The sequence below is a fragment of the Lissotriton helveticus genome, chromosome 6, assembly GCF_964261635.1.
Source record: "Lissotriton helveticus chromosome 6, aLisHel1.1, whole genome shotgun sequence".
NCBI lineage: Eukaryota > Metazoa > Chordata > Amphibia > Caudata > Salamandridae > Lissotriton > Lissotriton helveticus.
Window position 1 is genome coordinate 1,122,218,228 of NC_136067.1, and position 27,154 is coordinate 1,122,245,381.

Consider the following 27,154-nt stretch of genomic DNA (forward strand, 5'->3'; position numbering starts at 1 on the left):
GCGGTCTTGCTTTTTAAACTTTTTTTATATAAACTGCTTTTATTGGTTTTAAACCACAAAGTTGGTAAGATTAAACTGTTGACACATAAGCATCACAATGCAGTAGAAAGAGCAGCAATTACATAAATCAGAGACTCCCAAGTAGTACATCATAATTATGAAAAGCGGCAACCAAAATTCTATACCAATTGTGCTGTCAGATAAATTCACCCAGACACTTCCATAAAGCAGCCCATGTTTGTGGGGGCATCCCCTGTCCTCATGGACCACCTTTTCCTGTTGTGTACCCCAGTCTACTCCTCATCGCTTAAAACCTTTAATGAATATGTGACAAGCTGAAATGTATTTTCAATCTCTATTTATTTAGATTAATTTTTCCATAGTGTCGGTGTATGAAAAAAGTGTTAGTATGCTCCATTTGATTTATTCTACTGATTTGTGAAGGACTGGATTGTGACTAAGAGATACTTTACAGCACTTGATCCTATGATGATGCAAGTTATAGGTCAAGGCTTTTGAAGACTGGGCAGAGGCTCTAGAGAAACGATCAGGTCAGAGTATTATACCAGTGAAAGTTCACTGTCCACAGATCAGACAAAATATTGTCTTTGTGAAGCTAAAGGTGCGAAGCGTAGTCCCAAGTGTATCTATGTTTAACTCGGTTGATTTCTCAGAAAGGGGCTTAGCAAGTTCTTTAGGTAGAGATTTAAATGTACGCCCATCTTGAGACCTCAAATAGATATGGTTTGAGCTATGTTTACTAGATATGTGGTTGTTTCTGGGCATGTGAGGCAAAGTTCATTTTTATAGGTAATCAAGACTAAGTCCCTAAAACTGTGCAGAGTAGTTAAACATAATCCACTTGGGTTCCAGAAGGAGATGGAGCTCTTTTAAAGCTGGGTTGATGATAAACGTCCACCATTGGTTGAGGGAAGAGACTCACTGCTTGATTTTGATGCAAATAAAGGGCTGACTGCTAAGATAATAAAGTATTAAAATATATTTTTTCAATTGCTCATAATGAGAAAGCATTTCACAATTCTTCGGTCACAGCTGCTGCGCCCTCTCTAATACGCACTTCTATATAAATTAAGTTGCAACAGAGAGAAATCCGAAACCATGAACAAATCCTTTTACTGAGCTGGCCCACTAGCTGGAGCTCACTATTTTCCCATTTTCAAGAAGTGTAAAGTCTCCCATCCTTCCATAAAAATGCAAGGACCTTGCTTTTTAAATCTAATGCATATTCAACAACATTGACTATTGTGGTCTACATGTTTTCAGTATTGATCCTCATTTACTTCTCTCATGAGGGGCTCATAAGTGCTTCTTTGATCCTGTGACTCGGACTATACTATGTGAATACTACACAAATAAATACAATTCTCCTATCACTAAACAGGTTACCAATATTTGATGAGCAAAATATTGCATTGCATCCACTCTAGGTGTCCACATTCGGTCTTCATTCTTCTCTTTTTAACATGTTTTCTAGGAGACATATTCTTCAGCATGACATGTGTTGAAATTGGAATATCCTTGCTTGCTTGCGTGGAAGCCTACATAATCAGAGACACCGCAGAAAAACTCTGTGGGCCCGATTCACAGAACTAAGTTAAGACAAAATCCTAAACTTACTACCAGTTTGGTATTCACAGAAGGCACTTACTCATTGGCACTTACTCATTTCGGTATTCACAGAAGTTAGGAGGCCTAACTTTAGGAATCCTAAATGCCTTCTGTAAATACCGAAAGAATTAAAGTTAGGATTTTTCTCAGTTTAGGAGTAGTAAAGTTAGTACTCCTAACTTTAGGACTCCTAAATGACTTCTGTGAATACCGAAAGTCTTAAAGCTAGGATTTTTCACAGTTTAGGAGGAGTAAAGTTAGGAATCCTAACTTTAGGACTCCTAAACTGAGAAAAATCCTAACTTTAAGACTTTCGGCATTCACTGAAGGCATTTAGGAGTCCTAAAGTTAGGACTCCTAACTTCTGTGAATACCGAAATGAGTAAGTGCCTTCTGTGAATACCAAAATGGTGGTAAGTTTAGGATTTTGTCTTAAGTCAGTTCTGTGAATCGGGCCTTGTGACACTACTGTGTTTGGCAGGAATCTAAATATGGTCTTTATTGAACAAGCTTCACACTTTGAGTATTATGCTAACGTTACGGAATAGTGTGGCTACAAATCTAGGTCTGGTAAGATCTTAATAGACGCTGTTCACTACTTGCATAAAGAGAAAATTATCAGTGTCGTCAAATGATCCATGGAAATACAAAACATCCATTTGTGATCATGAGTACTTGTTTTCTTCCATTGAATTTCTATTGTGAATTGTAAGTGTGAATTCTACAAAGGTTTTCCAAGATGCCCAGGTACAATATATAGGTCTTTCTGTTGTTTACTTACTTTGCTGCTGTGTACTGCACCCACTTCAATAAGGCTTTCTTAGCGCCTCCTTGAATCTTTGTCATCACTTTTCGTTTAGTGGGTGGGCTTGTAGTTTCAGAGCTGACCACACTGTCCACTGAAGAAGTGCTACTGGACAGAGACTGCAGCTGTGGGAGGTTGCTTGTCAATTCTTCAATCTAAGGGACAGAGAAAATAAACAACTAATGAATATAGGGCAGTGTGACTGAGTGTCAGACATGATGTCTAAATAAAACAACTCATGTGAGATATATCAATTTAGAGAAAAAACTGGAAGTGTAAGATTCTTTGTGGGGGGGGAAAAGAAAATATGAATCACCGGGATATTACCAAAAACTTGTTTGAAAACTGACTTCTATACACCCCTCATCAATCCAATCATGTAAATTATTTAGAAACTCTATTTTGTAAAAGTTAGAAGTTGTTTGTGGGAGCCTTAATAAAGGTGGGCTAACTCTGCTTACCTTCATCAAAATGTATATCAGCTCGAGGAGTTTCAAACTTTGAAAGCTCTTCATCTGCAATTACTAAGGTATAGTTGTTGATATGGTGTAGCCACTATAGCAGGTAGTTTGTTTCATTTAACAGAGCTAATTGTATCTTTCAAAATGTAGTAAGTTCTCCATGGACAAGTTTGGTGTTGGGACTCACATATACTGTTAGTTTTGTCCTGCTATAGCACTATTAAATAAGCTGCTAACACTGCTTAGTCTCCAGCCTTAGACAGTAAAACGTTTGGTGCTGAATTATCTACAATTGCTAACTTGCTTTACTCTAATGTGCAAGTATTAGGGTGACCCATTTTACTAGGAACCCTGAGTCCTTATGTTTAAAAAGGCTTTGCATAGAATGTGCACCTATCTTGTCATATCGCTTTATTACACTTTCTTGCTTCAATTAAATAAATTGTTTCTTTGGTCTCCAAAAGACTGTGTCAAGCCAGCCTAACTTTGTTATCAACGGTTTGGAAAAGGAATGCTTTGACATCGCAATTTACTCTCATGGATTCATGAGCATTGACAACTTTAAAGGCATGTCCTCTTTTTGAACTTTTTGTATAACTGGACAACTCGTTCAATCATTGGGTAACTTCCTGCTGAACATTTTGACACTTTGTTGCCAGACCTAACTCTTCCCATTAAATGATATTCCTAGTGCTTAAAGGCAATGAAATATCCTCAGAGCACTAAGTGACACTAATTCCTTTAGATTAGTTCAAACCTTTTAGTGTAAAGTTGGGAGGAGCCGCTCTCTCACTACCCAATGTACTATATAAAGAGTGGACCAGAATTGATTAGCAATCAATATTGTTGCATTTAAGCAACCAAATCAAAACAATCCAAACAAGGTATCTTTAACCCCTTCAGCGCTAATGACAAGGGTAACTCGTCATGGACTTTCCATTGATTTCAATGGAAAGTCAATGGAGCTCATCGAACACCCTTAGCAGCCAAGTGGTTAAAGAGCCTGACTTATTAAGTAATGCCCGCCATATTCTAATTCCAACTGAGGAGGTCAAGGGGCTGTACTCCAATGATATGCTTGGCCTGCAGGCTCACTTACCCCCAGGTTTATTGCTTGGAACCATGATTGTAGCCACATAAAAGGTGTCTCATTTTATCTAATGAAATTAAACAGCACACTAGGTGGTAGGAAATATAATGCTTTCTTCACAACCTACACTGGAAGTGTGTACATTTGAATACCAGTGGCCATTAGTTCATACAGATTGAAACCTTAAATGCTCTCCTTATCAGAGTAAATTTGCTCAATTTTACTATCTTTAAAACAAAAAGGTAAGAACAATCATCCAGTGCATGGATGTCTGTATAGATTTTTACATTTGAAATGATGCTTAGATCACTGGAGCTTCATAATTTGTAACGTATTTGAGTAACAAAGCAGCTATAAACAAAATAAATAGCAAGACATGATATCTTTTAACAACATCTTTTGTGCCAGGGCAATTGCTTTATTAAAATATTGTATTGTTGAGGTAATTTACATTGAATTCTTTGTGAAGAATATGAGTTTTCCTGTTATGAAATCCAAGGGTCCTTCATTTATGCCTTACATTTAGCTTTTATTCAGCCTCGCTATCCAAGTACACAAATGAAGACAAAATGAAGACAATGAAGGTGAATGTCCAAATGTGTTACATCTCACATCTTATGGCTTAGTTACACCGTAAGATTACCACTTTCATGTACAAGATAAAGTTGCTAAACAGATTGTACAATAAACAAGTAGATCATGGGTATTTCAGATAGAGATCTGAAATTTGACCCTTGCCACAACAGTTAGGAGGAGTGTTTTAAATATTTAGAATACAGCAAGAGATGTTCTGGTTAAGCACACAGCAGTAAATCTATTTACAAAGGAAAGTTACGTTTTAAATGTATGTTTATGACTGAACTTACAATTTTTACATCTGCTAGGAAATCACAGATCCTATTTACAAATGTGGAGATCTCCTCCATGAGTGTGGAGATCACTGCAGTTGATAATCCCGCACAGGCTGTCAAAAGTGGAAATGTCAAGGCAATGTGGGAATAGGAGCCTGATAGAAAAGTCACCTGACCTTCCAAGGCGTACACTTTGAAACCTGCATCTGACACAGCTTTCCTGGCATATTCATCGGAATGTTGGTGAACGGCACAAATGAGGAAAATTATGTTCAGGCAGAAACGGAGATCTCCGGCCACACTTTTTTAATTTTATTTGTGAAGCGGATCTTAAACAATTTATCCAGATGAATTCCTAATTTGTTTTCAATACTTGTGAATGTAGAACACATAACATCCTCAAGTGTGAAGACATCAGTGCAGGTAAGAACGGTCCATTATGTTTATTATCAATGTTGCTACAATTGGTTTGTTAAAGAACATGAACAGGATACTACTCTTTCATGTACCCACAGCACTCTCTATTAAGTCAAGGTTAGTCTGTCCATCTAAAATGAATTTGAAAAATACCACCCTACACAGCTAATTGGACCAATAAAAGTAGTTACTAAATCACATAAAATATCTGCCATTGCTGCTAAATGCCAAGGAGCAGACACACTATGTTGCGATGCCACAGCCTTCTTGAGCCTTTGTATATCATTACAATCGTATGGAGTGCTGCTTGGAAAATCACTTTAACAGTGGACAATGGCTTCTTTGCTATCTGATTCTGAAGAACTGATGCTTCTACATGATGTGTGTAGCATTTATCAGCCACTCCCATTTAGACACCCAGTATCACACTTCTCTTCTATTTCCTCAAAATATTGAGGTGCCTTAAAGCTGTTATGCTGCTTTATGCTACAGCCCTTTTGTATAATTTACTTCTAAACAACTGAGTAGCTATCATTAGTGCAGCAGGCATATTGATACCCAGTTCCAGGGATATGATAACTAAACCTCAATTATGACTGCCAAAAGCTACCCAAGTGAGGACCCGTTTTTCTTGTTTGCATTAGAGCGGATTGTACACTTTTTTGGCTGATTTGGCTAGAAAAAACCCTATGCTTCCTCACTGCATGTTTTACACTGCTGAGGCTAAGATGAGAGTGAACACATTTGTAAAATGCACAGGTACATATTTACTATTCTTGAGAACCAGTACATCATCCTTCAGCAGTAGACAAATACATGCATTGCTTTATTTCAAGGACACTGTTTAAGGAGATGCTAAAAAGAGTTGTAGTTCTCTTCTAGCCAGATACATAAAGGATGGTCTGCAGAAGACCCTTGAATGTCTTCTTTCTAAAGTGCACATTTTGAAAAAGATGGACCACAGCAGGCGTAGAATTGCTGATCTCAGCAGCACTGATCGTGTATGCCTCACATTCCTTTCAGACAGTTTATCAAGTCCCTGACCAGGCAAATGCTTTGGATGATACAAAAGCTATCTTCAATTTAACATATCCACTTGTATGCACAGAAAAATGCCGATGCTTTACAATGTTTTCATTATTTGAAAAGTAAGGGGCTGATTCACAAAGATTTTACAATTATTATGTGTGACTGACTCTTCTGGAAGTCTGCTTATTTCTGAGTTGCAAAAACAACAAGGTAATGAATGTAATGCTTGAATCAATCTCAGCCACAGGCAATCACTTGGGGCTGCTCGCAATCCATAATTTTTTGCCCACCATGCCACCTCAGTTTGGACCCAGTCATATGCAAATCCGTCTTGACCCTGCTCCTCATGGGAACACCCAGCCAGAACTGCCAGGCCAGGTCCTCCCTGAAGCGGAACACAAGAAACTTAGAACTGGCTTCGCCCCCAGTTAGGGCTCTTCAGCCAGGTAAATCAGGGGTACTCTTGGCTAACTCCTATAAATCAGGGGTAAGCCAGGAGCAATACAACAGTAAGTCACAGCTGTATTTTTGTGAATAACTTCCTATGTATACATAAAAAGAGTGAACGCAAATGTGTACAGCATTACCATACTGGTGACCGGTTTCAGTTAATTTAATATTTTCACAATAATTAAAAAATACATAAACAGTGACAAAGCGTTACATGCAATTCTTTATTAACAAATCATAAATACTTGTGTATCGAAAAATAATTACAGTATTCATAGAGTGTCTACATGTACCATCAATCAATGAGCACAGTGGACGATTTAGTGTTTTCAAAGAGAATTACACTACAAAATACTGTAGATGTTTTATTTTCCACAGTTCGTAACCTCTCATGCAAAGGGCCACATCAACTAACATGATCTCCCTCCATAACACTGGTGCACACTACTAAATATGAATAACTATTTTACCTGAAAATATAGAATTATGGTCCACATTAAGCCAAGCACAATTGAAGGTCTGCCATCAGCAATATCGGTCGAGTTAATGTTGACCAGTTTTATCTGAAAGAAAGAAAATTATAAGTGGTTTGTTTCAATGTTCCTCAGATTCTACATACACAGTTTGAATGCCTTCACATTTACAAAAACACTAGTTTTAAATAATGCAAGTCATAAATCATAACAACATTTTGTTTTCAGGTTGAGTCCCAAGCATCAATCTACACATCATAGACATATGACTACAAGTAATGGATTTCCAGCAACCCACTAAATAAGTATGGAATGGATGTCTACAAAAAACATAGATTTACAGGTCTATTTATGATCCACCATGCATTCGCTAGTGGACTACCCACATGATGGACAATCCACTGCTTAACCTTTTATTTTGTACATGGGGAAAATATTCTCCTCAAGCTCACCTTTGATTTATACATTTTTGGCCATACTACTCTGCTACACTCTTCACTCTTTGCACCATGTGTTCACTACTAGACTATTTTTCAACCTAGCTCTATGACTGCTAGTTCTCCACAAACTTTTTAATCTGTTTTCCCATAGGGGTTAGTCCTGATTCCATATCCTACCCTCTTAATTGCCTCATAACTTGAGTGACATCAATGCATTGTTTTGTTTATCATACTATCTCTCTGCATGTCTTCACATTCCCGTATGCATGACCACTGTGGTGATGCTTGTACCATCTTGTCTTCATTGCAAATCAGCACTCAATTGTGTTCTGCTCACTTATGCTCAACTCAGCCAAAATAGAAATAATTTATTTCCAATCATCTACTGCACCTGACGCTGTGTCTACTCCACCTATGTCCCTCAACAACTTCACTATAACCCCATTGGCTGAAAGCCTTGGGGATCTCTTTAGCTCAGGAAATTGGCATGAGCCATGTAGCTAAACCACAGCAACTGTAGATATTTCTCACCTCACAAAAGATCAACTCTTCCCATCTACACATATAAAGCACTATTCAACACTCTCTTCTTGAGTACATGGAGCCTTGAGGAGGACAACCCTAAACTCAAAATGAGACAGATCAGCACGAGTCTCACTTTTTTCAAGTTGCACAGAAAATCAGTGTTGAGAACCAATATGATTAATGGCATGTTCACTTCCAAACACTCAGCAGTGCATAGAATCTCGCCCACCATTCTAAACAGTCATCTATTCCCCAATGCCATGAGTTGTCCAATGTATAATCAGCAAAATACTCTATATAAGTAAGGTCATTGCTTTTGTTCAACTCATCATACATCAATCTATCACCCATTCCTTCCCACTCAAAATGGCATTGTTCCTTGGACCATAATCTGATCATCTGCATTATGCTTCATAGAATGTCTATTATGAACTAATGGATACAAATATTAATAGGTAAAGAAGCAGTACATTTGTAGTTCTGTACTCTTTTTCCTTTTTGAGTAGTGTGCTACTTGCCTTTCCCATCTATCATGTGATTAACACACTGGTGTCCTGGGGTGGTAATAGATTTACAGTATTTCTTGGGTATTATTGGAATTCTGAAGGTAGGTGTGAATGGTTGATGAAGTGGGTTTGTTGGGCAAAGTTTGGAGGTGGTAAGAAATTCATCCTGGAGTGAGGGACTTACTCAGGGACACAGGGAGAATTTTGGGCTGCTGGACAGTAGGCATTTAAAGGACGGGTAGAGAAAGCCTTAGGGTGCAGTGTGACTCAGGCTGATTGTCTGGCATATTGTTGTAGATACTGAAATTGATAGTGGTGATAGTGTATTTGGTGCAATTGCTTGATGTAACCATGAGGTTGGTTTCTCACAAAGACTTGCATGAGTATTGTTGTTGAAGACTGATGGTTTTTCCAGATGGGTGTGGCCATGCCAGCTGCATTTTCTGAAGGATACTGTGTCAAAGCATCCTGTCTGATCATGATTTATTGTTAAGTAAAGGAATGTACATTTGTCTAATAATATATATATATATATATTGCATACACATTTGAAGAACACACTGAGCCTTGTCTATATCATTAATGAAAAGTAATGTTTGTAATAGGGGACTGGTATGCGCTATGTTTTGTAATTTTTGAAAGATGTTAAATGAACTTCAACAGAACCATGTGTCACTATACTAATTATCCACCCAGGTGGTGTGGAACACCGTGGTATCCCATTGGATCACTCATAGAATAGGCAGCTCTATATACAAGCATCATGACAACATAGGTCCTGCGACCAACATTAGCCATCGCAATACTGATCAAAAATGTAAAAAGGTATGCAAGTTAATGCATTATAAAAGCATTAAAAAGCAATGTCTTATATGGCCTTTTTCAATGATAAGCACATTTGATGGTACAGGTTAAAGCTGAATTGTTTAAGGTATTTTCATAAATCCATGACACATTTTTAAGATAAATATGTAAATGATTTCCACTTAGATTTATTTAATATAGATCTTCCTATGTGGGTAACCTAAGATAACTGGCATTAATCTGGCCATCCTGGAACTTAGACTCCCCTGAACCATAGGACCCAAAATGTGGCCACTGTTCAAATTGATAAAGAAAACAACTACAGAAGTCTGGTAACTGTAAAACGTTATACTGCAGCTTTTATAGGCAATAATTATCATATTTCCTTTCAGAAGCATTTTCCATCTAAACATTTAGAGCATGCAGCCACCACTAGGACAGGAAAATCGCAGGCAATGTAATGATCCTTATGTAGGCAAAGTTCTCCTGGTTTTGAAAATGGCGAAAAATGCTGTACTAACCGGTGATCCTCTGTATAGTGACTGCCAAAGGAGAGCACAAAGAGGAGAAAGGGGAATGTGTTACATTAAGCATGGTTTTCCCTTTAGAAGTCTAAAAATAGTTAGGGCCATCACTCCCAGTATAGCACGTGCAGCAAGCAACTTTAGAAAATACATTTTGCAAATCAAATGTATTTATGCCAAAATAAGGGATCTTGCGCATGCTAGGTCTTCTCACCTAAAGCAGCATCTGTTATTAAATGAATAACAAATCCCAATGTTTATAATACATAACTCGCTAGGGATATTAAAGATACTTGGATTTATCTAAACAGAATTCATCACACACTATTATCTATTTGAGTTCTTTAGGATTGAACGTTTTTCAAAAGAAAAACTGGACAGATACGAAAGGTGGCAGCAACCTGAGGGCACTATCCAATCTCCAAAACAAACAAATGTTGCCCATGGTCAGTAAAGTGGTTGGCAAAATAGTGTTTGGCCTAGTGTGGTAACCATCCTTACACCCACCATAATTGGCTGAAAAAGTAACTTTTCTGTATGTTATTAACATTTTGCTATAAAGAAACCCATTATGCGTACAAGGTATAATTGGTTTAATTCACACACTATTGCATTCAAATATATCTTGGGTGCAAACACAAGTGATATGAGCATTCATTTCGGGAACGTCTATCAAAGAGTCAGGATCTGTAAACAAATGTTTACATACATAAACAGAACTTATTTCAGCACACAATGTGGTAGTACAGTGGATTGTCCACATCCGAAATTCAGTGATCACACTTAAGTGTGTATGCATGTGTGTATCTATGAGGTGTTTAAATAGCACAAACCTAGCTTGAAACTCTGTGAAAAGGGAGAAATAGGCATGCATTGTCAGAATTGGAAATTGAAGAGAGCATCAATCTATCTCATGGGGGAATAGGGGAAGATAAATCTCCACTGTAAAAATATTAACCCTATAAAACAAAAAATAATTACATTTTTACTGGTAAATTTACTAAATGTACTGAGGACAATCAACAGGAGTAAATTCATGTAAGTGTACCCATGAAAGCCAAAACCTCCATGTTTGCTGCTGGGAATTTATGAAATCTCCAAACAGCTGCACATCTGAATATTTTGGGTGTTGCAGAAATGAGTGTAATTGTGATTTTTTTGCAAAGCTGTTATGAACCAGATACAATGTGAATTACAAAATAATATAAATTAACAATTTCAACTGATTTTTATTTAAAACAAGAACTGCCATCAGCAACTTAACATTATGTTAAATATTATGTTGAGGATCTTCCCTTCCAAATAACCCCACCATATGGCCTATTGGTGAAAGACAAATAATGTCCTTAGAATGTCATTATTGCTATCTGAGTCTAAGCGTATGTCTTGCTTAACCTCTTCCATGCGTCGGACGGCCTGGCGCTGTCCGACGTCACGGTGGGCATGTGTGTCGGACCGCCGGGGCCGTCTGATCTGCACACGCTTGGAATTAATTACAATCCATTGTTTTCTCTATTAAAGTTTTTGGAGTAACATATTTTGTTGACATCCATCTTTGTAAATGTAAATGAATTCCTGTAACATACATCATATGGCTATACCTCATAATCATAAGTCAGTTGAAATTAACATCAGTATTTATTTGAAGACTCTTTCTAAGATAATTACTGTTGTAAACAGCATCACAATTAATGTGCAGCCACTAGAAGATGGATTTTTTGAAAAATTTTGATGCATCAAGGGACTATGATGGCATCATCAAGCACTAAAATGAACGTTGAGTGCTTTTGCAATGTCGCTATGATCCACAAATAGCATAAACAGTTAGTAGTTAAGAAGAAACCAAAATGTTTTATTTGGAATGCTGAAATAACGACAAAGCTAGTTGAATGTTCAGCTCATATGTGCTTTTTATACATTAGCAGAAAGGAATACTGAAGCCACAATTTTAACTAATTTTTCTGGCTATGTAGAAAGTAAATGTTAAGCAATTATGGATCCAATATTTTAAATGTTGGGTCACAAAGATGTCAGTGTTTATGCACACTTTTGCTTCCTAACCAGACCTTCATTTTGTGTGGCGATGGTCGCAATGCAATATGACCATTCTTTAGAATTTGGAGAATCTTGTTTACTCTACAAAAAAGAGGCAGGATTTGGACTACGAATCTCACCTAATATGTAAATGTATAACACCCAGAGTCAGTATCTGATCAATTGTTTGTTACTGCACTGATTTGGTCTATTGCCAGTCAGACGGATGAGAGGGACACTCCTTTCAAGGACCCCATCGCAAACTCTACTTTGTAAGTAGGAATGGCAGGATTTCTGACTGAAAAACCTGTTTGTAAAATAGGTTTTTAGGTGTCTATAAGGAACATATTCAGCCAACGATAATACCAAGAACGCTTTATTGCTGAGCAGTACTGTTCCTGAAATTATTCTATCTCACCTGGTTTCTTGATGGAAACAAAATAATTGCTTATTGTTAGAATGTAGATGGAGTCTTATGGATGCAGTGAGTTCTGATTAATTTTTCTACGATCTTAGTGTGAGCCACTTAGAGGCAGATTTATCATTGCGTTGTGTTGCCCTTGAGCCATTCAAGGGGGTGCAAGTGCGACCTAACTACAAAGTCAGATTGATCAAGCCGTGCAAGGCCATTTAGCATGGCCCTCCGTGGCTTGATAAATCTAGAGTAACGCAACACATCGCAAATCACTGCATTGTGTGTTCCCACAAATCCACCCATGGATTTTGGTGCACTCCCCAATCCCCTTTTCGTTTGGTGAAAGCAGTACTCGAGTCCCAAGATACTTTAGAGAGAAGGGCAAATACGACTCCTTATCAATATTGTTTGGGGTCTTACTGAAGAAGACCAGCTATATTGTAGCTCATCCTGGAATCAGAGGTAATATATACAATATTTAGGGTGGACAGGTGCCACAGTGGTAGGAGACTTGATCCCTATCAACAGAGAGGACTGGATGAGGTGCCACATTTGCCTGTTTACGGGCTTGGATTTTCTCTAGGGGTAGAGCCCTAAAACTGTATAAAAGACCATTTTGCCATCCAGAAGGTTTGGCCAACTCAATATAACTAAGGAACGCCCATATACATAACAATATTCCGGCATCAACATTAGCTATATTCAATTAATTTGTTCTTAAATTATAAAACTAAGGTAGAATAAAACCCAAAGATCATTGTCCCCACACGAAACTTGAAATACAGAGTGCGGTCAAGCGGGATGGTGATAATGTCTAGATAGGGTTCATATGCCGCCACCTCCTTAATTCTCACAAAAGCTACTGTTGTGTTGCAATGGCGTGAGTCTAGATGTAATTTTGAAGAGACCCAGTTCCAGTACAACTTTTTAATAGTAGCCTTAGGTGGGGCAGATTTTGTGAACCAAGCATCAGGTAACCCTATCTCCATTAGTAGTCTTTTGATGTCCCTCAACCATTTGATCCTAGACCACCCTGCCATATCCATGACCTCAGACAGAGCCTCCGCATAAGACGCCAATTCGGGCACACGCCACAACCTGGCCCAAAGAAGCAGTGGGCGAAGTTGCACTTGGTCCCCGATAGGTCTACAGCCTAGGTCGAATAGCACTGGCACAGTTGGCGTGCTTCGTGGCAAAGCCAGCAGGTCTTTCAGGAACTTATTCTCTGATTTGACTATTGGGTCCAGATTGCAGGTACCCCACAACTCTGCCCCATATAAGGCAGCACTGACCCCTCTCGCTTTGTATATATCCACTACTGGGGCAATGGGTTTGCAAGATGAGGAGCGTTGTTTCTTGAGTAGCACTCCTCCTACCCTTTTGTGGCCTAGTAGCATTTTATAGATGTGTGGATTCCAGGAAAGGGAGTCGTTGAGGCAGATACCCAAATAGTCAAATTCAGAAACTCTCTCTAATGGCTCTAAGTTCAAGGTCGGAAGTCTGCCAAGTTTCCTGGGGGGGTTCATGACCAGAAACTTGTTTTTTTCAGTGTTAATTACTAGGCCTCTCGATAGACAAAACTCTTGAAAACTATTTAAAAGACTCTGCAGGCCCATGGGGGACTTTGAAATGAGGAGAGTGTCATCCGCAAAAAAGCAGTGTAGGGATCCGTTTGCCCGCCAAGGAGGGAGCATCCGAGGGAGTGCCAAGCAGATGTTCGACCACTCCGTTTACATGAAGCGAAAACAGAGTGGGCGCTAAGACACATCCTTGACGGACTCCCCTTCCCACAGGAATTCTTTCTGTTTTTTCACCCTTCGTGCCCCAGCGCACCTGAGCAAAGTTGCCATCGTGAAGTTTTAACAGTAGGGAGAGAATGTAAGGTGGCAACCCTAAGTCTAACAGGACCTTCCATAATTTCTCCCTAGGAACCAGGTCGAAGGCGGTTTTTAAGTCTATAAAAGCCAGGTATAGACTGCCCCCTCCCAACACCACTATCTTCCAGTGGAGAAGAGTTAATCTGAAGGCCTGCTCGATGGTCCCGGTACCAGAACGGAACCCAGCTTGGAGGTCCGACAGAATGTTGTTGTCGTCCATCCATTCGAGCATCCTTCGCAAGATCACCCTCCCCGCCAGTTTTTGGGTGGAGTCAATAAGACTTATTGGCCTGTAGTTGGCAGGGCTGTCCCGACACCCCTTCTTAAATATCGGGACAACCTCTGCCCCCTTCCAGGATTCAGGAATGGGCGCACCCTCATTGATGGCATTTAGCAGTGAGGATACGAGAATCCCCCACTCCTTGGGGCTTGCTTGTAATATATCACCAGGTAACCCATCGGGCCCTGCTGCTTTCAATGGTACCAAGGTTTTAATTGCATCCAACACCTCTATAACAGTAAAAGGAACAATCTGTAAGCCCGTTATGCAAATTTCTGCAGGGGGAGCATTATTGGTAGAGGGGTCGCTTGCTACATAGAGGGATGAGAAGTGATTGAACCAGCTCTGGGGGGGGGATATTGCACGTCATTAATGTACTGTCTGGCCTGTCCCTAGATCTTATAAGGGTCCAGAAACCTCTAGCATCCCTATCCAAACTTGCTTTCTTCAGGTCCTCCCAGAAGCAGTCCTCCCATTCCCTCTTTGCTGCAATCACAGTCAGTGTGTAGTTTTTCCTTGCCAAACGTATGTCGGTTAAGGAGTTGCTCTTCACAGCGCAAATCAAGGAACTTTTCATCTCCCTGCATTTTTTTGTATACCAAGCATAGGGATTCTGCCTAGGTTTGGGCTTTCCAACGCGAGAAACCATGTTGGGAAGATAAAAGAGTTCACTCAGAGCCTTAGTCATAGCACAAAAGAGTGATGTTACTTCCTCTGGATGTAGCGAGGGTTCAGCTATCCTGGACTGGGCAGAAGTCAAAAGTGTTGAAATGGATAGGACTTTCTCTTTGTCCATGATAATATTACCCCATTTTAAATGCCTGCCACAATTAGAAGGGTGAAGCTCCTGGTGAGCTAGCGCTAAGGAGGACGCATTTACTCCCGAATGCTCCGTCCATAAGGGGCGAAGAGCAAGGGAGATCAGATTATGGTCGCTCTCTACTGAAGGGAGTACCTCCATGTCCAGCAGATGGTCCCAGGAGTTAGCATCAAGAAGGATATAATCAATTCTAGACGTGTGATCCACCCTATTGTAGGTATGCGCTCCGGAAGGATCCAGAGATGTCCTACCATTCACTGCCTTAAGGTCGAATTCCAAGGTTAAGGAGTAGATTTGGACTGCCACTTGGGACCACCTTCTGATAGGAGGTAAGGTCAGAGCTGGCATATCTCTCCTGTTAGCGTCCTCAACAGTCCCCAGGGAGTCGTCCAGCCCAAGAGGCTCAAACGTGCAGTTGAAGTAACCTGCGACTTGGACGTGGGAACTATCGGGCCCCCTCTTAACCGAGCTTCGAACTCAGCAACAATGGGTGACAATAGACCTCCCTTTGTTCCCCTAACATAGGTGTTAAAAATGTCTAGGGCTGGCCCTCTCTTGGGTCCTGAGAGCGATATACTATATAAGATCAAGAGAGTCAGTCACGCACTGGGTAACCTCACAACCAAGCGAAATAGCGACCCATATAAGAAGACCTCCAGAGGGGCGGCCCTTCCCAGAAGGGGAAGGGACTGCTGGCAGGAAGAAGGATGAATATCCTACCTTGTGGCATGGTTCCGTACTCCAAGTTTCTTGGAAGATACAGATGGAGAATCCCTCCACTAAGATGTTCCAGTCCGGAACAGCCAACTTCCTCGCTATCCCAGCAACATTCCAGCTAAGAATCTTTATAACAGAATCGACCGTAGTTGACTTAACATAGGGGACACAATTAGTATCCTGCCCTTCCTCAGGAAGTAAACAAAGGGCTCTGCTTCCCCCCTCAGACCCATTACCAGGAGTGTCGCCCTGAGGCTGGGGACCACTCTAAGCGGCGATGGATATCCTACTGATGATGGTAGTCTCCGAAGAGCATGGATCCAACCGTGGGCTCATACCCGGGGGAGCGAGGGCTGACCCAGGGAGAATGTCGTTTCAATAGCCTGCGGTACTTCCATAGGTCCCCAGCCATGGAATTTGATGATAAGGCACATAGAAGGCGTCGAGTCCGGGAATGGGAAGATTGTGGTAACAGCTTACTTCTGGGGAGATACCAAAATGAATGCCAGCTGATCTCGGGTAGAAGAAAGTCATATCCACTACTCCAATACCAGCACAGCTAGTGCCTAAATTCTGGTTAGTAATTAGCTGAGCTACCCTGGGATCCTTGAAGTTAACTACCACACAGTCCCCCTCAAAGCGCTTATGGCTACTACCTACCCATCCTACCCTTCTGACACCAAGAATCAGCCCATCAACTTCCCTGGGCAGTGGTCAATTAATCCTTAACCAGTGCATGGTTTTATTTTTTAGCGTCTGGAAGGATTCTTGCTGCCCAACCAACAATGGTGGTACGTTGGTAAGGATGGCGACAAAGGGATGGCAGTCTGGGGGCAGATTCATAGGAGGTATTCTGCGGTGCACCTTGGGAGGAATTGTCTCAGGTAGGCTAGAGGGGAGAAGAACGGGGCAAGTCAGTGAGGTTTGGACTAAGGCGTTGGAACTATTGGATCCAGGGTTCCCAGTTTTGGATCTATCAATAGGGCCCGTGGCCTCAATGGCTAAGCGCTTCTTGGGTTGGGATGTGTTTGCCCGTGAATGGTCTGGAGGTGGGGAGTGATCTTATGGATTTGACCTGAAAGACGAGGCCCCCCCTTTAAAAGTACCAACAACAGGAGGAAGGGGCTCTGGAACAGGTACCCCACTTGCCAACCCACTTATGTTAGAGGAATCATGTGAAGTGTTAGAGGTTATCATAGCCACATGGCCCCCCCTTTATTATTGACCCCCGTCCTAAAGTGTGTTTTAATTAAGGATTTGGTTGAGAAAAAGTTTTCTAAGGTAGCTTGTTCAAAGCTGTCCAAACGGTCGGATAACCTTTTGACTCGTTCTACAATAGGGGTCAGTAGAGACTTCATCAATTTCTCTATCTGTGTGAGTAAGGGTGAATCTGGGGATAAAATCTCGACAGGAGCTATCGCCAGAGAGTCACTCGGGATACATGATGAATCACCCGAGGACACCCCAACCGTGACAGCTTGAGCCCCACCTGAACCAGCCCCTTTAGGCTTACAGGAAGCTCCCGCTCCTATACCAAGTTTCCTAATTTTCTTAGGGTGTTTAGGGTGATGACCTTTCCGGGGACTAGTATTTCTTTTTCTTTTAATATGAGGGTTTTTGAGGGCTACGTAGGGTAACACACCTAATAAGACAGGATTTTCCTCGTCAGTAGAAGTAATATTTAGAGTAGTAAGCATGGGGGGAGGCAAGTTGGTAGAGACAGCGACCGATGGCTCGTTTCCGGTCTGTGAGTCGAAACCTGGCGTGCCTTCCACCCTGACCAGACTGGGTGGCAGTGAAGAAGCATAGGGCATTTCCACTAGGTCTGGCACGATTAGAGGTGGTGAAGAAAGAACCGATGTCAGAGAACCCAGGGGTGCCTGCTTCTCTAGAGGAAGTTTAAGTAGTTCGATAAATTGCCTGCGCTCAGCGCGTCTCTCAGCTAGGGCAATCTCTCTATCAATATCACGAGTGGCCCTAGTAAAATACTTGTCTAAGGGACCCAAGATTGCAACCCCTACCATAGGCGGGAGGGAATTCAATAGGGGAGTAGTTGGAGGTGAAGACATGCTTAGTGGTCTTTACAGCACGAGGGGTAAGCAGGAACGCTGTAAACCGCAACAGGACCACTCAAAAGACAGAAGGAAACTTAAACTACGGTCCGTCTACAAAGCTACACAAAATAACAGTTCGCTTCACCTTACGCAGTAAAGTCCAATCGATGACGCTGGGGTAGGTCCACTTCTTATTGGGTATAGACCGCACAGGGGGCGGGGCTGTCAGGGAGAGCGGGCCAGGTGTTTCAGGTTGGCCAAGCAGGGATTCCTGGGAGATGGAGTCCCCGCACTCACGCTCGCAGCCCTGACCTGCCCCTAAGCTCCCCGGTGACAGCAGCAATTACTTCCCTCGCAGACCTCCTCCACGAAGCGGGACCCGCGAAGCGGGTTCCGCGAGCAGTTGGCAGGAAACACAGAAGGCAGCCCAGCAGGATCGACCAAATGGCACAGCAACCTTCCACAAACGCGGTGCAACTGTTTATAATCTATCTGTAACAGGTTGTGCGCGACACATTTCAAGTATACAATAGAATAATATGTCACAACCGGCTAGGCATCTCTTAGTGGGCAGATGCTTTCAGAAACCACCTAAGACAAGAGGTTTGATAAATGTCTCTCTCAAAGTGAAGGTAGGCATAAATAATAAAGTGACACGCCCTGTCTCACTTTTTGTAGGAAGTGATAGCACTGAGGGGGGTCTCCAGCAAGCAGTAGTGTCTTTCTATCTTCACACAAGTCCTGGTCTAAAGCCCAAGTGTGCCTTTTTCCTAAATTGTTGGGAATAATTTCAGTGGTGTTCCTTTTCCTGTGAAGACAGATTTTTCCCATGCAAAACAAGATGTGGATAAGATAATTTTATAGTCTTAGAAATTGAGCTGTTTTTCCACCCACCGACAGGATACTGTATTTGTTCTGTGAATGACTGAATGCTGTTTTCATGAATTTTTACTGTTGATATTAATTATCTCTGAGGGACATTCCAGATCATGGTCTATGGATTGACTGATATTCCGTGGTGACTACCTATTTCTGCTGCCTTTGGAGAAAAGATTTTGTTCCTTTAAGTCTTTTCTCCCACATGCCCTACAGACCACTCTTTTCTTGAAAGAAGTTTGTGATCCTATTGCCCGCTCCAAAAATGTTGACAAACATTCTTCCTCTACCTGCAGGGTGTTAATTTGGTGGGAAAGCAGAATGAAATGGGTAGAAAATGTGCTTATGACCTAAATTAACCAAATACATGGGGCAGATTGATCTCTTGAACACTCCCCTCTTATTTAAGGTTTTTTCTGCCTTTAAACTTGTTTTTTCTTTTAGATATATTTATCTCTGGGGAGGTTTTAACTTAAGGCAGGTTAATTCTAACATTACCTTGCCCTTGAATTGTTGTGGATTGTTTTTCTGTGGCCTTAACCCCACTTTCTACCCTTCCTCCTCCCCGGATCTGCAATTTATGGAGATCCCCCCCCCCCTTATACCCTCTCAGGCTTTAACGTTGTCAATATCACTCGTTTTCTCTCTCCCTGCGATCGCGTCGCTCGGTGTTGTGTTTATAGCCCCTTCGCATTTAGGCATTAGACTTAACTTGTTACACGCCAGTTTTTTAGCGCGTTATTGACCTTTGCCCACGCTCCTCCGCAAGGGTTTGTTATCTTTTAAACCCGCATGAGCCACGCGCAGCTCGCGGTGTAGCCGAGGAACCCTCCACATCGTATCACATGCGTGGCGTGGCGTAGCATTGAGGCGCTGCCCTTAACAAGCGAAGCGCTGCTATGCCCTTACCGCTTGTGTGGGACCTTCTCTGCCTCGGACAAGGGTGCGCTCTCGTCGCTTGCGTGGAGCCCTCCTTACCTCAGACGAAGGTAATGGACACGCAACGTGCTTTAGAGGAAAGTACCCTGGCGAGTCTCACGTTTCGTGAGTGTCTCGCCTAGGGACTTTCCTCGCTCGCCTGACAGTTGGTGATCAGCTGTTTAGAGGCGCCGGAGGATCGCGGATTCAGCATCGCGGATCCAGCTTTATTCACTAAAGTGCAGAGGACTATAGGCTTCATTCACTGGCTAATATTTTATAGAGTGCAGAGGACTTCTTGTACCTATATACTCGGTTTCTTTCCTAAGAACCCCTTGCTTATGCTCAGTCCCTTCTAGCCTTATAGGGCGAAATTGCATTCTGTTATCAAAACACATTAAAAAAAAATATATATATATATACATATATATATATATATATATATATATATATATATATAAAAAAAAAAGGGGGGGAAATATTATAAAGCTAAGATGGAAAATGTATCTGATTCAGACTCAGAAGGGAATGGTGCTACAGTACCTACCCTTAGTAAAGAGGATTTTCGGTCCATCATCCAAAAAGAAATAAAATCCTGTATTAGGGAGACCTTTACCCATCTTCCCCCGTATAAAAGACCACTCCATTCCCAACAAGAAGTGTCTGATGTACTGGTCAGTGACCAAGTGGGGTCAAAACGTACAAAGAAAAATAACAACACTTCTACAGAAATCAATGTGAGCACAGGAGGTCCTTGCACCTCTGGTATTGTTGGTGGTCCTAGCACCACATAATTCTTCGGAGGTGCTTACACCTCAAATAATAGAGATGTCTTCTATGACTCACTTCAATCGGGTGCCCCTTGCGGCCCAAAAACCTTGGATGCCCTTGGCGGCTCACTTACCCAAAGTGCTCAAGACTACCAGGAGGGCTCAGATGATGACGATGATAAAGATCCAGACGAATACGTTCTGGACTTGGATGATGGGGATATTGGAATATTTGATGAAGAGGACGAACACCCCTCTACATCTAAAGATACTATCCTAAATCCCTTGGGGGAAGAGATGTTCTCCCCCTTAAACCTAAAGCATCCCCGTTCCACTCTATGGTCTCCCCAGGAACACGTATCTAAATTTATTAAAAAATGGATTCGTTTCCCTCTCGAAAGAGGGACAAGGAATATTCTAAGGGCTGAATGTGCAAGACCCTCAATTGATGAAAAGGCATGTTATGCCCCTAATATGGATCCAGAATTAATTAAATACCTCTTTAGACTTGGGCGCGACCCTAGAAAAGGTCTTGAAAAAGCCTTTAAAGGATGCCAAGATCGCCTATTGGACGTGCTTGGCCCACTAAGCAGTATTCTCTACTCCGCTGAGGAGTGTTACCTTAATGGTACCCAACTTGATACAGATCTTATAAGAGGTTGGAGTCAAAGAGCCCTCATTCTCCTAGGTAATGCCAATTCCAGCATTAACACTGAGAGGCGTAGACTCATCCTGTTTAAACTAGACCCTAAACTTACAGACATGGCCGAGAAGGAGCCATCCTCAAACCCAAAAGGCCTGCTCTTTGGTGAAGAGCTTATAAGATCCTTGGGAAAATACGTCTCGACCTTTACTGCACTTGATAAGGCACAAAAGAATATAAGGAGAGTGTTCAGTAATAATGTTTTTGGAAGGGCCGGAAGAAGGGGCCTTTCTTCCGGCCGATTTAACCAGAGGCCCTATCAGAGATCACGTCCTTATGGAAGAGGCGGACAGCAAAATAATTATAACAACGGCCTCTACCGTGGAAGAGGAAACAGAGCCAGAGGCGCAAGGTCACGAGCTTCCTTCTCGTCAAACCCTCCAAGTAAGTTCCAAGCTTTCACTTCCCCCTCTATCCCTCCGAAGGTGGGAGGGAGACTCAGCCTTTTTTCTAAAAAATGGGAAGAAATAACTCAAGACCCTTGGGTTCTTTCCACAGTAACAGGCTTTATGATAGATTTCACCCAAACTCCTATTCAAACCTCCTTACCAAGGGATATTCCTATTGCGTTAGAAAAAGAGATGATAGTCGAGGAAGAGATCCACTCTATGCTCGAGAAAGGAGCGATAATAGAAGTCCCCTTAGATTCCCTAACCTTCGTAAGCTCTTTGTTCCTTGTGGAGAAAAAAGGAAAAGGTTGGAGACCAGTTATAAATTTGAAGGGCCTCAACAAATTTCTGGTCTACAGGCACTTCAAAATGGAAGGAATACATCTCCTAAGAGACCTTCTTCAAAAAGAAGACTGGTTGGTAAAACTAGACTTGAAGGATGCCTACTTCACTATCCCGATGGCGGAAATACATCAACCTTACCTACAATTTCTCTGGAAAAATCGTCTTTATCAGTTCAAGGCTCTCCCCTTCGGACTTTCCTCCGCCCCTTGGTGCTTTACCAAGGTAATGAGAGCAGTAGCTTCTTTCCTAAGAGAACGAGGAATTCGACTTATCATTTACCTCGACGACATTTTGATAATGTCTCAAGATCTACCTCAAATTCTTATAGACCTGGAAACGACTATGAATCTGTTAGATAGTCTAGGCTTCATTGTCAACAAAGAGAAGTCTATCCTAACCCCCTCCAAATCTCTAGAGTTTTTGGGTTTCACTCTAAACACTTCCAAGTGTCTTCTCCTTCTACTTCCTTCCAAAATCTCGAAGATCAAGAAAGAGATTCGTCATGTTCTAAGACAGGAGGACATTCCTTTAAGGGAACTGGCGAGACTTCTAGGTCTCTTATCTTCCCCCATCCAAGCGATTTTTCCAGGCCCTCTGAATTACCGGGCTTTGCAAAGGATAAAAGGAAGGGCCTTGAGATCCGGTCTCTGGTACGAAGACCGAATCACCTTAGATTTAGAGGCCAAAGTAGAACTGAACTGGTGGTTAGAGAACCTGAAAGCTTGGAATGGGAAAGCAATTTTCGGTTCAGAACCGGATTTTGTCCTGGAATCGGACGCTTCCCTTCATGGTTGGGGTGCTTGTTTCTTAGACCAGAATACGGGTGGTATCTGGTCTCAGGAAGAGTCATCTCACCACATCAATTTCCTAGAACTTACTGCTGGCCTATACGCCCTTATGAGTTTCAAGCACTCAATTCAGGGGAGATCGGTTGTTCTGAAAATGGACAATGTTTCAGCAGTGGCCTACATCAATCGGTTGGGAGGTACGAAGTCTGCCGACCTTTCGAACCTAGCAAGGAAACTCTGGATGTTCTGTTTAGAACACAAAATTGCCCTCAGAGTGGAATACTACCCAGGGAAGTCCAACGTTTCTGCCGATTGGAATTCCAGATTCCTGTCGGACTACAGCGATTGGAAACTAAACGTCAATGTCTTCGACTCACTAAATTCTTATTGGGGTCCATTCGAGATAGACCTATTTGCGAGCCGTCTCACCTTTCAAATAGAGCGTTACTTCAGCTGGATGCCGGATCCTGGCGCACAAGCAGTGAACGCATTTCTCCAACCCTGGTCAGGGATCAATGCTTATGCCTTTCCCCCATTTGCAATGATCCAGAGAGTCTTGCAGAAAGTGAGGCAAGACCAATCTTCTCTAGTCCTGATAACTCCCTTTTGGCCATCACAGGCATGGTTCCCCACTGTTCTGGAACTGACCTTCGAAATTCCATTTCCCATTCCTTCCCTGGAAGATCTCCTTACAGACGTAAACGGAGATCCCCACCTAATGACCCTATCAGGGAGTTTGAACCTTCTTGCCTGGAGAGTGTCAGGAGATCTAACGAAGTCTCAGGACTTTCGTCATCAGCTTCTACTCTCCTCAGAGAGTCATGGGCACCAGGAACTCATTACAGATACAACAATATCTGGAAATGCTGGTTTCGTTGGTGCTTGGAGAGGGATCTGGATCCCACTCAAGCACCTATTGTTGATATAGTGAATTTTCTCGCTGAACTCTTCGACAAAGGATTAAGTTACAGATCAATCAACTGTTATAGATCGGCGATTTCTGCTGGTCATGTTTTTATTAACGGCAAGTTTGTAGGTAAAAATGTTATTGTTTGTAGAGTGATGAAGAGCATTCGTATTAAAAGACCTCCGAGACCGAAATATGATTCTCTCTGGGATGTGAATTTAATTCTAGATCTTTTTGCTTCCTGGCCGGATAATTCTTTTCTGAGCAGAAAGTTTCTTTCTTTTAAACTCGCAACTCTTCTTTGCCTTATCTCCTGCCGTAGAGTTTCTGATGTTAAAGCTCTGGATATCTCTAATAGGTCTTATAACTTATTCGGAGTTAAGTTTGAGATCTATAAAAGAACAAAGACCATGTCTGATTCAATTTTTTACCCTCGCTTTGAACCTTCTCCAAAACTTTGTGTTGTTGAATGCATGAAAGTGTATGATATGACAATGTCTAATCTTCGTCCACTTAATGAGAATCAGCTCCTCATTTCCTTTGTTAAACCTCATAAGGCTGTTTCCTCCGCCTCTATTGCCAGATGGGTTAAATCTGTTATGTCCCTAGCTGGTATTGATATATCCAAATTTCAAGCCCATTCTGTTAGAGGTGCAATGGCAAGCAAGTCTCTTTGGTCCGGAGGTAAGTTGGATGATATCCTTAAAGCTGCCGACTGGTCTAATGCTAATACCTTTGCAAGACATTATTGTAAACCTATTGAACACATGTCTAATGCAGTTTTGCAAGGCTACCAACATGCATAATGTAGCCTCTCCTATTAACATGCCTAGAGAATCTAGATTTCATTAAAGACACGGAGGCTCACATTATCCCACCCATCCCGTTCCCTGTTTGGTTGTGGGTACATTTTGTATTACTTAAATATAACGTATTTTATATTTATATTAATATGATATTTGTGATTGTTCAATTCTTCTTTTCAAGATTTGTTTGTTTATGATTACCGCTTTATCTAGGATACAATTTTCATTGCCTCCTTTCTTTCAGGTAATCCTTCTACTTAAACTGCCTTGGATGTTACATCACCAAGATACCGTTCGACTGCCTTCACTTCTTATGGATACTACTACGTCTTCTTCCACTTCAAATCTTCTGGATACTACTACATCTTCTTTCTTCGCCTGATTTAAAAGAGGCTGATGGTTGCCGTGTTTTGCCTATTACTTTATCTCAGTGTTCTCATTGGAACCTTTATATTGTGATGCGACTGGCTTGGATCTGCAACTAAAAGTCATTGCATAATGTAGCATAATGTGAGCCTCCGTGTCTTTAATGAAATCTAGATTCTCTAGGCATGTTAATAGGAGAATCGCAATTGATCTCTACAAAAATGTTTTGTAACAATATTGCAATTTCCTGTCAGTATATGGATACTAAGATGGTTCCACATTTAGGAAAATGTTATGATTTCAAGATTGGCATTTACATTGGAGAGTTAAACCACAGAAGCACAGCCAGGTAACATATGTCTGCATAAAAAAACAGCAGTGTTTCATGTTTGAACAGAAGCAGCAGTTGCATGCTATACTATTTGCATAAGGTGCAAAATGTAAAGCAACAATTATCCTAATATGTTCCACTTATGGAAAAAGCATAGCTACATTTATAGGTGTAAATCCTTGGTGCATCAGGGCACATGAACATGTTTTCTACTTTAATTAAGTTGTTTATCTAAATTCAGAGGTCCATGGCGAACTGTAAAATAAACTCCTCAACATACCCATTGTGAATGCTGCAGAGTTACATTGATGATGATTTTGCTAGTGCTTTTTTTGCAAAAACATTTTTGCTAACCATAACTTTCAACTTTTGCACAGCACCGATTCAGATACATTTCTATAACTGTTGTGACAATGCATGTCTCATGCCGATACATAATCATAGGGGTTAAATCTATGTTAAAGCATTCTGGATGTGCCTTATCATGCATTAGCAGTAGGAAGTAACACATTTGTGTATTGAACAAGTCGTAGACAAACTAACCCTTCTTCCTTCCAGGAATTTAAGAGCAGTTCCAATATTGGACACCCAATGGATTCGTCTTATCTGGCGTCCCTGCTCACAAGGCTGAAAAGGGGATAGACAATAGAAAGAAAAACAGTCAATAACTGCTAATAGATACTTATTGTAATAACTCAGAACACTTTCTAAAATCGATAAGGTCAACAACAAATATGCCACAGCAAGGCTGCATATAAATTCCACACTCGCTCGTAAGGCAGGAAAATGTGTATTGTTTTATTCAAAATATTTAAATAAATAATGTATGGAGGTTTATATTTGAGTAAAGGGTTAAGTTATGGTGATCAAAGAGTGACATTTTACAATTCATAAGTCAATCATCTGAACTCTCAAATAACGAGTCAGTGTAAAGTATGCCAACCAGAGTGGACAATAATGAGAAGATTATTATTCCGGCCATGGTTTCATGTTTTATTAGTATTCTTCTATCATTTGGAGGAGTACAGAAACCATTACAAAATGGTAGCATTTGCATAAATGCTCTGCAGCATGACTGTCTAACTTTTACTCTACAATCCCGCTATACCAACGTTCGAGGCTTCTTTGCCAAGATGGATACTGAACAGAACTTCCTACTGGGGTTTTGTGGATCAGAAGAACCCACATGTAAAAGACGTTTACAGTTCAGTGCCTGGTTCCCTAACTCAAGGAGATTCAGTTCCAGGGACTCACTCTATGAATAAAGTCGTAAGAAGTTCCCAATAATGCATAAGAAAGCTAATGCTTGAGAAAAAAGTCCTCCTGCAGTAGTACCAACAAGCCTGACCAAGTTTATGCCATAACTGTTATTAAAACAATATCGGTTCGCAGAAAATATGCAAACTAAAGATAGTCACATTTCTGTAGAAGTAAGCAGTAGATACTAATCTGAAAATACTAGGCAAGTTGCTTCATCAGAGCTTAAAGAAACGGGGGGGCAGATTTACCAATAATTGGTGCAATTAAATGTAGCAAGGCAACTTGCTGTGCTGCACTGCGTCAAATTCAGAGGGCAGCAATGCACGATATCTAATACGATATGGCGCATTCCTGCCTCCCTCTGCGCTGGTGCACTTGTAGCTGCCAAGCGCCAACAATGACGCCCTTGTGCCATGGTGAAAGGTTGCCTGAGTTACAGCCATAATTGTTTTTGAGTAGAAAGGGACGTCTTCCTGCACAAAAACAATCCTCTG

At 41.3% G+C, this 27,154-nt stretch overlaps 1 protein-coding gene across 1 annotated transcript in view; it reads right to left on the reverse strand.

Annotated features, from left to right (window-relative positions):
• SYNE1 (spectrin repeat containing nuclear envelope protein 1) overlaps positions 1–27,154 on the reverse strand; it is a 2,361,447-nt gene that overhangs the window by 1,872,721 nt on the left and 461,572 nt on the right. The window contains exons 5-7 of the mRNA XM_078648775.1: positions 25,944–26,027; positions 7,203–7,295; positions 2,411–2,589 (exon numbers count right to left, since the gene is read on the reverse strand). Coding sequence (XP_078504901.1) covers positions 2,411–2,589; positions 7,203–7,295; positions 25,944–26,027 — 356 coding nt within the window. The remainder of the gene's footprint in view (positions 1–2,410; positions 2,590–7,202; positions 7,296–25,943; positions 26,028–27,154) is intronic.